At 43.8% G+C, this 14857-nt stretch overlaps 1 protein-coding gene across 1 annotated transcript in view; it reads left to right on the forward strand.

Annotated features, from left to right (window-relative positions):
- Nucleotides 1-14857, forward strand: part of LOC311148223 (agrin-like) — a 175812-nt gene that overhangs the window by 47659 nt on the left and 113296 nt on the right. Inside the window, exon 3 of the mRNA XM_084185112.1 lies at nt 12055-12270. Within this exon, the coding sequence (XP_084041238.1) occupies nt 12055-12270 (216 nt within the window). The remainder of the gene's footprint in view (nt 1-12054; nt 12271-14857) is intronic.

Raw genomic sequence — 14857 nt, forward strand, 5'->3', positions numbered from 1 at the left:
AGAGCCAGCATGGAGAAGCAGTTTCCTCCCCCACCCCTTTCTATGTAGGAAACTGAGTGGAGTTGTGGAGCCATGGTGGAGATGAGGCTGTGTTATTGGGGATGGGAGAATGCCTTAGGCCCCCATACTGTGACACACTGACTGAGAGGCAGATTCCTCCTAAGCCTTTTCTCCTCCTCTACACACTCTCTTTTTTCATCTAAAATAAAAAGCTTGACGATGAAAGACTGGGTGAAGAGACAGAGAGAAAGTGAGAGAGACAGAGAGAAAGTGAGAGAGACAGAGAGAACGTGAGAGAGACAGAGTGAGAGAAAGCGTGTAGGGATGACGTTAGATTCCGTGATTCTGTGGTGTGTGCTCATGCGCGAGTACGTGTGCATCTCACCGAAAGCAAAACCCCCAAAGCAACACGACGACGTGTGTGTTTGAAAAGATACACACCCAAACCTGGGGGACTCGTTCGGGAGGGCTTGAAGTCATATTCAGATGGTGAGAGATAGAAAATGAGAAACAGAGTGAGAGAGGGAAATAGAGAGACAGCACTCTTCTCCAAAGAGCTCTTGGATGTGTTGAATTATTGAATTTTGCTGTGTGTGTGGAACAGGCAGGCGCCGGGTGATATATTCATGTATATTGCAGGAAGTTGTAATCTTTTCAGAGCCACGCTGCTTACCTCTTTCCTTTGTGGCGGAGATGAAGGGTGACAGAATATTATGGGCCCTGTCACCACATCGCCATTATTTAGACTGGGGGCCCGGGGCCCCTCCTGACTCTCTCTCTCTCTCTGTCTCTGTCTCTGTCTCTGAGGTGTTAATGAGGAAAATGTCCAGCCAACTTCCTCTCTTCCTTTTCTTTCTCTCGCCCTCACCTCTCATTCACACGTTCTCTCATCCTCACCCACTCTCCAACTATATATCTCACTCTCTCTCTTCCTCTGCTTCTCTCCAACTATCTATCTCCCTCTTCCCCTCTCACTACCCATCTTCTGCTCACTCTCACTGCCTCTCTCTCTCTCACTCACTGCTCTTTCTCTCTCTCGTTCAATGGCACACAGCGATGCAGAGTATCCCAACTGCCTTATTTTGATCAATCGTTATCACCGATGGTGTTTGATTCCTCTGATATTGCACTGTACTTTGTCAAACATAGTTTGTGTTAATAAAGTTATTTTCAAGTGCAGTACACTTAGTAAATCTGGCATAATCTGTGTCACAGCCATGTTGGATCACTGGTCTTAACTGGTCATATCAGTTATGACCTATGTCATGCTTATGACTAGGGCTGGGCTGTGTACCGTATTTGACTATATACCGGTATTGATGCATGGACCGGTTTGGGTTTTTACTTTACCTTCTATAACGGTATTTGAATGTTTGGTTTGTTACGTGTGATATGCCGTGTGTAATGTCTGTTTTTATAGGTTACACCGCTACTGGAGTCATCCCACTCCGCTCTCTCTTTCTCTCCATGCCGCTTTCCACACAGACCTAGCCTCGCCCCCTGTCACTCAAGGAGTCGTTTGTTGTTGCTTGACCACAAGACACTTGCGTTCAGTCAGCATGGTCAATGCAGCACATGCAACAATGTTGGTGACAACGATGTTGTTTCCACTTTGAGTCTTAAAATAAATCCACAATTACGCTATTAGTTTGTGTTTCTTACATCTGCAAACATCTAGTTAATATTTTCTTAGCATGTTTTAGCTAAATCGTGTTAGCCGCTAATGCTAATAGCTTTGTCAGAAAACACTGTGAAACTAAGAATTGATGCTATAGCTAGCAATCAAGAGGAAACTGACTGAACGACTCAAAAACTCCCCACCTTATGCTCGCCAAAAGACGTTAGCTGTGAGGGCCGAGATGACCATGCATTGACTTTTGTTTTCTACATGTCGGGGTATGCTATTCACAAAGACATATTGTTCTGTCTCACTATTCCCGAGAATGAAACAGTACCGGGGATGTTCAGTGTGCTGCGTTGCTATATTGACGAAAAACATATTCCATGGGATCAAATGGTGGGCTTTTGCACAGATGGGGCTCCGCTCCATCTATCACAGGATGGCGGGCAGGCCTCTGCACTTTAGTTATGAATTTGTCTCCCTCTGCCATATGGACACATTGTATGATACACCCACTGAGCAATAATGGATACACGAGAGCAACTGGCGGCAAAATAGCTGAGCGCAGAACTCTGAGATATGCAGAAGGTAACTTTGATTGTAAACAGCATCGTGCACGCTTGTTCGCAAACCTATGTGGAGATATGGGTTCAGAGCATGACAGTGTTCTATTGTCTATCTAGTGTTGGAAAGATTTTCGAATTGAGAGAGGAACTATTGTCATTCGCAATGGATGCAAAAAACAGACTTTATTGACTTTCTGTGTATTTCGAATTGAGAGAGGAACTATTGTCATTTGCAATGGATGTAAAAAACAGACTTTGTTGACTTTCTGTGTAATGAAAAGAAAAGGTGTCTCCTTGTCTATGTAACAGACATATTTGGGAAACTGAACGAACTGAACGCAAGCATGCAGCGGAAATACTAAACAATTCTACAGATGAGTGACCGAATCAGCGAAATCCGTTTGACTATGATCCTGGCTCAGTTGACATGCCGGTAAGTGAAATCGAACAGCTGATCGAGCTGTCATGTGACCGAATGCATTATGGGTCACTATGGAGGAGTTTTGGTTCCTGACTCAAAGGGAGTACCCTTCGAGCATTAAAACTCATGGTACGCTGATTCAGTGCTCTCGTCTGCATTAAAACTCATGGTACGCTGATTCAGTGCTCTCGTCTGCATTAAAACTCATGGTACGCTGATTCAGTGCTCTCGTCTGCATTAAAACTCATGGTACGCTGATTCAGTGCTCTCGTCTGCATTAAAACTCATGGTACGCTGATTCAGTGCTCTCGTCTGCATTAAAACTCATGGTACGCTGATTCAGTGCTCTCGTCTGCATTAAAACTCATGGTACGCTGATTCAGTGCTCTCGTCTGCATTAAAACTCATGGTACGCTGATTCAGTGCTCTCGTCTGCATTAAAACTCATGGTACGCTGATTCAGTGCTCTCGTCTGCATTAAAACTCATGGTACGCTGATTCAGTGCTCTCGTCTGCATTAAAACTCATGGTACGCTGATTCAGTGCTCTCATCTGCATTAAAACTCATGGTACGCTGATTCAGTGCTCTCGTCTGCATTAAAACTCATGGTACGCTGATTCAGTGCTCTCGTCTGCATTAAAACTCATGGTACGCTGATTCAGTGCTCTCGTCTGCATTAAAACTCATGGTACGCTGATTCAGTGCTCTCGTCTGCATTAAAACTCATGGTACGCTGATTCAGTGCTCTCGTCTGCATTAAAACTCATGGTACGCTGATTCAGTGCTCTCGTCTGCATTAAAACTCATGGTACGCTGATTCAGTGCTCTCGTCTGCATTAAAACTCATGGTACGCTGATTCAGTGCTCTCGTCTGCATTAAAACTCATGGTACGCTGATTCAGTGCTCTCGTCTGCATTAAAAACAAACATCGATCCAGGTTGGATGTGATAGGAGAGATGAGGTGCGCACTGTTGACCACGCCCCCTGACTTTGAGAAGCTCCTTAGTGGTGGTGAGATAAGATAAATGATGTCAGACTAATTTGAAGTATATGATGGTGAGTTGAGAATACAATCAGAAATACTGTTAGAATGATTTGCAATTGACTGCCATAACCCCAATTAAAAAAGTAAACATTGGCTGTTAATTACATAAATTCTTTTCATATGGTTGGGGTCACGAGAATTTTCAGATATCAAACTGGGGTCGTGGGCCAAAAGAGTTTGGGAACCCCTGGAGTAGACTGTTGGAAACACTGAGAGAAAACAATCCTGGGGGTAATGTATGGTTCTGTTCAGGAGCAAAGTATATTTTACATTTATTGTCCTATTTAGTGCTATTTTATTTCCTCTGATTCTTTGCTCTCTATCTTTTCTCCATCCCTCCCTCCCTCCCTCCCCCCAACCTCTCTCTCACTCCTTCTCTCTCTAACCTCTTTCTCTCCTTCCCTCTCTCTCTCTCTCTCCTTTCCTTTCTCTAACATCTCGCTCTTTCCCTCTCTAACGTCTCTTCCCCTCTCTCCTTCCCTCTCTCTAACCTCTCTCTCACCTCTCCTTCTCCTTCCCTCTCTCTCACCTCTCTCTCTCCTTCCCTCTCTCTAACCTCTCTCTCACCTCTCTCTCTCCTTCCCTCTCTCTAACCTCTCTCTCACCTCTCTCTCTCCTTCCCTCTCTCTAACCTCTCTCTCACCTCTCTCTCTCCTTCCCTCTCTCTAACCTCTCTCTCACCTCTCTCTCACCTCTCTCTCTCCTTCCCTCTCTCTCACCTCTCTCTCACCTCTCTCTCCTTCCCTCTCTCTAACCTCTCTCTCACCTCTCTCTCACCTCTCTCTCCTTCCCTCTCTCTAACCTCTCTCTCACCTCTCTCTCACCTCTCTCTCTCCTTCCCTCTCTCTAACCTCTCTCTCTCCTTCCCTCTCTCTAACCTCTCTCTCACCTCTCTCTCTCCTTCCCTCTCTCTAACCTCTCTCTCACCTCTCTCTCACCTCTCTCTCTCCTTCCCTCTCTCTAACCTCTCTCTCTCCTTCCCTCTCTCTAACCTCTCTCTCACCTCTCTCCCTCCTTCCCTCTCTCTAACCTCTCTCCATCTTCTCTTTTTCTCTCTATTTATCTCGCTCAACTCAGCCCATCTGCTCTTGCACATTCTGTCTCATTCCCTCTCCCTCATTACCACCTCTCTCTCCATCCTCTTTCTCTCCCTCCATCGCCTATCCCTATCTCTTTCTGTCTGGGTCTGGAAAACTGTGTGGGAGTGTTTGTTGTTTAGCTGAGTGTGTGTGTGCGTGCGTGCGTGCGTGTGTGGTAAATAATAAGTTGATGCGGGTGTAAGCCGGGTCAGCAACCCCGGCTCAGCCCAGGAAGCTCAATGAGCCGGAGGGGAATTGATTGGCCTTTTATACGTGGAAATGAGAAAATACAAGCCTACACACACATTCCACACGTACACACACACACTATCTTAGACCAGAAGGGGAATGAAGGAGAAATACCTCACACTCGCTTTGTGTTTGTTTTTCCTTTATACCTTCATTTCGTTCATTGGGATGACACCGTAGTTGTTTGGAAAGTATGAAAGTCTCTTCTTCTACCCCCCACTGCTGTGTTAAAAAAGCAATTTTCCCACATTGAACAGAGATGGTGTTTTTTTCTTTGTGAGCAGATGTTTACCTACTCACTGTGCTTTGTATGATTGCTGTGCAATCAATAATTGACTCCATCAGTCCCCTGGGAGCTTGTAAGTAGAAGATCAATGGAAGTTTTAAGCAGATGTATTTTACAGGCAGCGAGCACAACTAGACAGTATTTATTCGAAGTGACATAGTGCATCTCTCCTGGTCCTTCTGGCGCGTTGCTGAAAATGGCGTTATCGATGGGGCGGCGGGCCGACGCTCAAGTTTGCCTTACTATGAATCAATTGCCTACCTCTGAGTGCATCGCTTTCTGCCAGAGACAGAACATCTAGGCCTGGAGCAAATATAGTGCGTCATCTTGGTGTTTCTCAATTTAGATGTTCAAAATGAGATTATTCTAACCCAAAAGGGAATCGAGGAGCAGGTGCTTCGGGGGCTCACGCATTCACCGACAAAACAATGGAAGGAAAAACAGCTTTTCATAACTTATCAAGATTTGTGCAGTCGTGCTCAGGAGTGTGTAAATAGTCACCTGCGAATGGGTCTGGAGTTTCCATTTTGAAACCAGATGTGACGACTGCCGCGCGCCCATTAAGTGGATGACTGTCTCCATGGCAACGTGTCCCTGTGTTCCGAGTGCCTTTTGGCACAGGGAAACAGCCACACAACACCCGGAGATAGTTAACTCATGCACTCCCTGGCTTGCACTTTTGGGACTTTTTGGTTCCATTAGGCAAACTCAAATAGTATTTGAACTCAGGTCTGCACTCCAATATGCCTCTTACGCTCTGCGCTTCAATACAATATAGATAGCATAGGCCAAACCAGGATAGTTATTTAATAATGAGACATTTGAGTTTTTAATCTTGCAGGAAAAGTCAATCGCTATTCTTGGCACCCGTGTAAAGTTCAGGGATAACCCTCTCACTTATTTATTAATCTCTTTCCTCCGGATCCTCTTGGCCAAACACGGAACTTGTGGAATAAAGTAAAGCTATACTGTAATATTTACCTCACACAGAAACTGTGTGATGTTTACCGAATCGACCATTTTGGATTTGTCACGTCAGTCTTGAAGGGCTTAAGCAGAGAGGAAAGGTGAAGTGATAGGTTTCACGCTCGCCAAAATCTATCCAAAATAAGCCCAATGTGTTTCTATGGGCATATTTTGGACCTAAGCCTGTCGCCTGCCTTCCCGCCTTTGGGACAACAACTCCCATTGTTAGGGCGGAGACATGAGCATCTTGTCAATATATACAGATCTCTGGTTTAAATCTTCATACTCACCCCATACCCCCCTCCCCCATTATTATGTGTATTGATTTTCAGATAGGCAAACAATTCACCAGACATCACACAGTTCCACTGTTACGGTCCCAGAATATAAAGACAAATAATTAATGCTACACACAGTGGAAGTTATACAATACTAACTCTGAGGTAAACAAGTATTTTTTACTAACACTTATGACTTCATTGCAAACTGTCTAGCATCATCTAACATCTAAGCCATGTGTCAAATTCATTCCACGGAGGGCCGAGTGTCTGCTGGTTTTCGCTCCACCCATGTACTTGATTAATGAATTAAGGTCACTAATTAGTAAGGAACTCCCCTCACCTGGTTGTCTAAGTCTTAATTGAAATGAAAAAAACAAAAACCCGCAGACACTCGGCCCTCCTTGGAATGAGTTTGACACCCCTGATAATAAGCAGTTCATAGAGTTGTAAATAGTGTCTATCTTGTCATTTCATGTCAATTAAGCTTTTAGCTCTAGGGGAAGAAAGATTACCTTACACACGTATGCAAGCACATGCAAACACAAGCGCGCACACACACTCACACGCTCACACGTGTGTGGTCCGCTGTAGCTCAATTGGTAGAGCATGGCGCTTGTAACGCCAGGGTAGTGGGTTCGATCCCCGGGACCACACATACGTAAAAATGTATGCACACATGACTGTAAGTCGCTTTGGATAAAAGCATCTGCTAAATGGCATATCATATCATATATATCACACTCTTCCCTCTACCCCATAGAAAACCCACTGAATACAGTGGCCAGTACAGCGATGTGCATGGCCAGCCTGTTATTGTACCATCTATATATTATAATCCCCTGTCCTTGTGGGTTAGTTTACAGCCCTGTTCATGTCTAAACGTTTACCTTGTCCCTTTGTTTTCAATGAACAGAAGATTCAGAAAATGTGTACTGTATGTACAAGGGCAAAGGTGCAGGAAAAGGTCACACTAACCTAATCTATTTATAATATAATAATAATATGCCATTTAGCAGACGCTTTTATCCAAAGCGACTTACAGTCATGCATGCATACATTTTTGTGTATGGGTGGTCCCGGGGATCGAACCCACTACCTTGGCGTTACAAGCGCCGTGCTCTACCAGCTGAGCTACAGAGGACCATTTATTCTGCACTGTGAAAGCAGATTGGCTTACATTCTGTTCAGATAAGTGCGCTACACTTCCCTAGCCTGTGAGGCCATTTACAGCTCTTAGCGTAGATGGGTTTTGAAGAACTGTAGCATGTGACTGGTGAGTGAAACGTCTCTCTTGGTGTGTGAGGTTTCATTTGTCTGTCCACAGGTGACTGCCATGGTCCTTTCTTAACCCTTTACACTCGTACCCGGGGTTGAAAATTGCAAATTTGGGCACTGATAAGCGCCTACATTGGAATGCGGTGGCTGTACAGTAACATGCTATACATGATGTCAGAGCTCAGGGCTCTGTATGGGTTTTGACTGACAGATGTTCTGAACTTGACGTTGCCCCCATCCCTCCTGCTAATTGGGCAACTTTTGTACATTTCTTGTTGTCTAAGTGTGGGAAATGCTGTAAATTAAGAGGACTATGTATTTTTAAAGATGAGACGTTGAGGATTATAATAAATAGCGCTTTGATGTCATACAAGCAAGCCAAACACCCGTGAATCCAAATGTGCACTTTCCAAATCATAAAACTCATGTCATATACAGGCAACGTTTATGATCACAGTGTTTGATGTACAGTTACAAGATGACATGGCGTCATACCCTGGGTTGTTCTGAACAGAATGTGCCAATGTTTGTCTATTGTGAAGAAAATTCACCTTGGCACACAACCTGAATGCACTCATGACTCCAAGATTATTATCTGTTTCTCTGAAAGCCTAACACTGTTAGATTGTATTTTATCACTTAGCTAGTCATGTTGGTAATAGAACCAGCTTTCAAATCATGCCCACCTGACCCAGATTGACCGTTTTTGGATTGTGTAAACAACAACAGTAATTGTGTGATGGTGGGGATGCAGGGTTGTGTACCAATCAAAACAACTACAAGTGTGCTTGCTCTAGTTCCTCAATGGCACAGTTAGGAGAGCAAAAAATATATAGTTATAGTTGAAGACTGTTCTTTGAGTCATAAAAGTGCATTGGCATTACTTAGGAACTGTGCACAGTTTGGAGAGGTGTGTGGCCACTTGGAGACACCAGTTAGTCCTTTCATTCAAACTCTTGTAATTTGTATGTTGCATTTACCCCACATTTTCCAGGGATAGTCTTATCATGTTACTGAATGTATCCAGAGTATTTTCAGATTTCATCATTCAATGCGACAAAAAGTACAGTAAATGTAAAATGCACATAAAATCACAAGTGTAATGTTTGGATTCAGTCTTGTGTCAGGTGAACTGTTGTGTACTCACCACCTTTGGTCTTATAATTTCACCACTATCTCCAAACTGTTCCCTTTCAATTGCTACCATGGTTATGCATTTCATATTTCTTCTGTAAGAAACATTTCAATTTAGCCCTATATAGGTCAATTCCCACAAGTGTAAAGTGTTATGTTCCTTACCTCGCCCTGTCTGTGGTTCAATGACTGTAACGTTATAGAGTAGCCCTTGGCTTTGTTGACTCTACCTGTCTTTCTCTACTTGTCGCCTCAGTCAACATGTCAATACAAGTCCTTACACGTCAAACATAGCTAGATTGGATTTCAACTAATCTCTCGTCTCTTCCTATCTCGTCTCTCACCTGTTAGGTGACGGGCCCTATGTTGAAAACACCACACACACACACCCTCTCTCTCTCTCTCTCTCTCTCTCTCTCGTTTTCCCCCCTTCAACCAAAGAAAAGAGATTAGCTCAGGTATCTGTCAGGCTCCCACTGGGAACTGAAGCCCTCACCTGTCCTGTCGCTCTGTAAAGGCGTCAGCATGCTTCAGTTCGGCTAGCGCCTAGCTGAACTCGGCTAGCCAAACCGAACAAGCGGCAATAGTACTGTTTGTCCATTTTGAGACGCCATAGCCAGTATACACTTCCTCAAAATAGTCAGAATTAATCTAAGATAACTAAAGAAATCTGTCATTCATTTTGACGTTTTTGCTGAAGAGATCTTAGTCGCGCAATTCTACATCTAACTAAGATGTTTGGTGCAGTATTTTTCAATGATTTTTTTTTTTTCTCATGAAAACGAGTTGTCTCTTGTTGAATGACAACAAATACTTTATTGAAGAATCCCTACTGTTGACCAATCACCTACAAAGGGGTGTAGACTTCGACTTGCCTTCAGAACAAATGTTGTGTGCCCGAACAGGCAAAAAAAAAAACTAACCAAAGTCCAAAACGAACAAAAACGTCACAAAATGTCGTCATAATATATGCGCGTTTCGGCTGGGAAAGAGAGGGAGAGGGTGGTAGATTTAGGCTCCCAGCTCTCTTTCTCTCAAAGTCTAAGGCAGATGCTGGAACAGCAGCCTCCCTCTCCTTCCACACACACATAACATAGGTGTGTGTGTGTATATGTGTGTGTGTGTATATGTGTGTGCGCATATGCATGTGTGTAGTGTACGTGTGTGCGCCTGTGTGTGTGTGTGTGTGTGTGTGTGTGTGTGTGTGTGTTCAGGAGCGAGTGAGAGCAAGCCAGACAGCTGCCGGGCTAGTCCGAGTGGACATGCCCCCTCGCGTTTAGCCCTTGCCTGGGAACCAGCGATAAGACATAGCTGGGGGGGATCGGTGGAACGGGGGACTGGAGAGGAGGAGGAGGGGGGAGGGGGTGGAGGGCAGCCGGAGGGGCCACAATGACATTGGGCTTCAGACGCTCCAGACCAATCATACTTTCCAGACCAAGGCTTAGCTAGGAGTACACTTGGTCCTCAGTCTCATTGATTTCTATTCAAATCCACTACCTGTTAGAGTTGCTATCTGTTTTAGGCGGCTGTAATGTAGTACTATGGATGTGTGGCCACTGGCTAGATACATTTATGTTTAAGATCCCAAGCAGGTATCTACACTACATGACCAAAAGTATGTGGACACCTGCTCGTCGAACATCTTATTCCAAAATCATGGGCATTAATATGGAGTTGGTCCCCCCTTTGCTGCGATAACAGCCTCCACTCTTCTGGGAAGGCTTTCCACTAGATGTTGGAACATTGCTGCGGGGACTTGCTTCCATTCAGCCACAAGAGCGTTAGTGAGGTCAGGCACTGATGTTGGGCGATTAGGCCTGGCTCGCAGTCGGCGTTCCAATTAATCCCAAAGGTGTTCAATGGGGTTGAGGTCAGGGCTCTGTGCAGGCCAGTCAAGTTCTTCCACACCGTTCTCGGCAAACCATTTCTGTATGGACCTCGCTTTGTGCACAGGAGCATTGTCATGCTGAAACAGGAAAGGGCCTTCCCCAAACTGTTGCCACAAAGTTGGAAGCACAGAATTGTCTAGAATGTCATTGTATGCAGTAGCGTTAAGATTTCCCTTCACTGGAACTAAGGGGCCTAGCTCGAACCATGAAAAACAGCCCCATACTATTATTCCTCCTCCACCAAACCTTACAGTGGGCACTATGCATTGGGCAGGTAGCATTCTCTTGGCATCCACCAAACCAAGATTTGTCCGTTGGACTGTCAGATCGTGAAGCGTGATTTATCACTCCAGAGAACATGTTTCCACTGCTCCAGAGTCCAATGGCAGCGAGCTTTACACCACTGACGCTTTGCATTGCGCATGGTGATTTTAGGCTTATGTGCGGCTGCTCGGCCAAGGAAACCCATTTCATGAAGCTCCCGACGAACAGTTATTGTGCTGACGTTGCTTCCAGAGGCAGTTTGGAACTCGGTAGTGATTGTTGTAACCGAGGACAGACTTTTTTTATGCGCTACGCGTTTCAGCACTCGGCGGTCCCGTTCTGTGAGCCTGTGTTGCCGGCTTACCACTTTGTGGTTGAGCTGTTGTTGCTCCTAGACGTTTCCACTTCACAATTCACAGCACTTAGTTGACCGGGGCAGCTCTAGCATGGAGAAATTTGACAAACTGACTTGTTGGAAAGGTGGCATCCTATGACGGTGCCACATTGAGAGTCACTGAGCTTTTCAGTAAGGCCATTCTACTGCCAATGTTTGTCTATGGAGATTGCATGGCTGTGTCCCCCTATTTTATACACCTGTCAGCAACGGTGTGGCTGAAATAGCCAAATCCACTAATTTGAAGGGGTGTCCACATACTTTTGTATATATAGTGTATATTACAGGAGTCAATAAAGCTAAAGGTACATGGTGGATATTGTATGTAGCTCCTGTATGGGGAGTAGTAACAAAGCTGTGTAACCCATGGAAATATATATATATATATATTTTTTAAGGCCCTTTAACTTTAAGGAACGCCACTTAATGAAGTGTTCGAATGGTCTGAAATTTTTTACTTTCCTCCTGTTGGGAATTTCCTCCCTTCTAAATGAAACACTACATTGCACGTTTTTTTATGAAATGTCAAATGTTTTTAATAAAATGATCAAATCTAACATTGTTTCTCTCCTCTCTGGGCAGGTTGCAGAGGAATGCTGTGCGGCTTCGGGGCGGTGTGTGAGCGTGAAGCGGCTGACTCCTCCAAGGCAGAGTGCGTATGCAAGAAGATGGTTTGTCCATCAGTTGTGGCGCCCGTGTGTGGCTCAGACTCCTCCACCTACTCCAACGAGTGCGAGCTGGAGAAGGCCCAGTGCAACACGCAGCGACGCATCAAGGTGCTGCGCAAGGGACCCTGTGGTGAGTCCAGATAGCTAGCATCACGCTATCGAGCTATTATAGTTTGTCTGTGTTGTGTGCTAACATGAAGTATTGTATTTACAATATGGTGAGATCAGATAACATTACGCTAGCTACTATTCAGTCTGTTTCAGTCAGTGTTGTGGACTACTACTGTACCTTGTTCCTTATGTATGGAGAGTCCAGCTAGCAATATGCTACTATTCAGTCTGTTTCAGTCAGTGTTGTGGACTACTACTGTACCTTGTTCCTTATGTATGGAAAGTCCAGCTAGCAATATGCTACTATTCAGTCTGTTTCAGTCAGTGTTGTGGACTACTACTGTACCTTGTTCCTTATGTATGGAAAGTCCAGCTAGCAATATGCTACTATTCAGTCTGTTTCAGTCAGTGTTGTGGACTACTACTGTACCTTGTTCCTTATGTATGGAAAGTCCAGCTAGCAATATGCTACTATTCAGTCTGTTTCAGTCAGTGTTGTGGACTACTACTGTACCTTGTTCCTTATGTATGGAAAGTCCAGCTAGCAATATGCTACTATTCAGTCTGTTTCAGTCAGTGTTGTGGACTACTACTGTACCTTGTTCCTTATGTATGGAGAGTCCAGCTAGCAATATGCTACTATTCAGTCTGTTTCAGTCAGTGTTGTGGACTACTACTGTACCTTGTTCCTTATGTATGGAGAGTCCAGCTAGCAATATGCTACTATTCAGTCTGTTTCAGTCAGTGTTGTGTACTACTACTGTACCTTGATGTATAGTGACTCAGCTAGCAAGACTCTACTATTCAGCCCATTGCGATCTTTTGTGCCCATTGCGATCTTTTGGAGTTAATTTTGTGCAATTCTACTCATTTTGTGATGGGGCGAAGAGGGAAATGTTTGCAGGTTTTAAAATGATATCTGGAGTGAGACTGACAAACAAAATCAATGGGGGTTCCCCGGCCAGTAATTCAACCATTATTACTAAGTTTAGATAGCTGGCCGCTAGTCTAATTTACCAATCTAAAAATTTTTAGCTGACATGGGCAAATTTAGTGACTATCAGTGACTGACATAACAAGAGAAAAACTGCTGCATTCTACTATTCTAACTTGCAACAGTAAGTTAAGACCCCGACTGAGTTGTCCCCCCCCCCCCCACCCACACCCCCCACTTACAGTATTACGACATAAATGCTCTTATAGCACGGAACATAGCGTATTATGAACACCATTGTGTGTTTGAAATGGTGTATCTTCTATCACGGCAATATACAGTGCCTTAAGAAAGTATTCATACCCATTGACTTATTCCACATTTTGTTGTGTTACAGCATGAATTCAAAATGGATTAAAACAATTATAATTCACCCATCTTCACACAATACTCCATAATGACAAAGTGAAAACATGTTTTTAGAAATTTTGGCAAATCTATTGAAAATTAAATACAGAAATATCTCATTTACATAAGTATTCACACCCCTGAGTCAATACATGTTAGAATCACCTTTGGCAGCGATTACAGCTGTGAGCCTTTCTGGGTAAGTCTTTAAGAGCTTTGCACACCTGGATTGTACAATATTTGCACATTATTCTTTAACAAGTTAATTTCTTCAAGTTCTGTCAAGTTGGTTGTTGATCATTGCTAGACAGCCCATTTGAAGTCTTGCCATAGATTTTCAAGCCGATTTAAGTCAAAACTGTAACTTGGTCGTCTTGGTAAGCAACTCCAGTCTATTTGACCTTGAGTTTTAGGTTATTGTCCTGCTGAAAGGTGAATTTGTCTCCCAGTGTCTGTTGGAAAGCAGACTGGACCAGGTTTACCTCAAGGATTTTGCCTGTGCTTAGCTCTATTCCGTTTATTTTTATCCTAAAAAAAACTCCTTAGGCCTTGCCGATGACAAGCATACCCATAACATGATGCAGCCACCACCATGCTTGAAAATATGAAGAGTGGTACTCAGTGATGTGTTGTGTTGGATTTGCCTCAAGGATAATGCTTTGAATTCAGGACATAAAGTTAATATATGTTTTACTTTAGTGCCTTATTGCAAACAGAATGCATGTTTTGGAATATTTGTATTTTGTATTCTGTACAGGCTTCCTTCTTTTCACTCTGTCATTTAGGTTAGTATTGTGGAGTAACTACAGTGTTCCATCCTCAGTTTTCTCCTATCACAGCCAATAAACTCTGTAACTGTTGTCACCATTGGCCTCATGGTGAAAGACCAGCTTCATTATTGCAATAATTAAATCGATATGAAATAACGATGATTGTTTGAAGAAATGACAAAGACTCTCTCACTTGATTAGAATATTCAACGACAGGTTTCCCTCTCCGACAACTGAGTTAGGAAGGACGCCTGCGTCTTTGTAGTGACTGGGTGTATTGATACACCATCCAAAGTAATTAATAACATCACCATGCTCAAAGGGATATTCAGTGTCTGCTTTTTTTTTTTTTTTACCCATCTACCAATCGGTGCCCTTCTTTGCAAGGCATTGGAAAACCTCCCTGGTCTTTGTGGTTAAATATGTGTTTAAAATTCACTGCTCAATTGAAGGACCTTACAGATAATTGTATGTGTGGGGTACAGAGATGAGGT

This window comes from Coregonus lavaretus (genome assembly GCF_964263955.1).
Source record: "Coregonus lavaretus genome assembly, chromosome: 20".
In the NCBI taxonomy this organism is placed as follows: Eukaryota; Metazoa; Chordata; class Actinopteri; order Salmoniformes; family Salmonidae; genus Coregonus; species Coregonus lavaretus.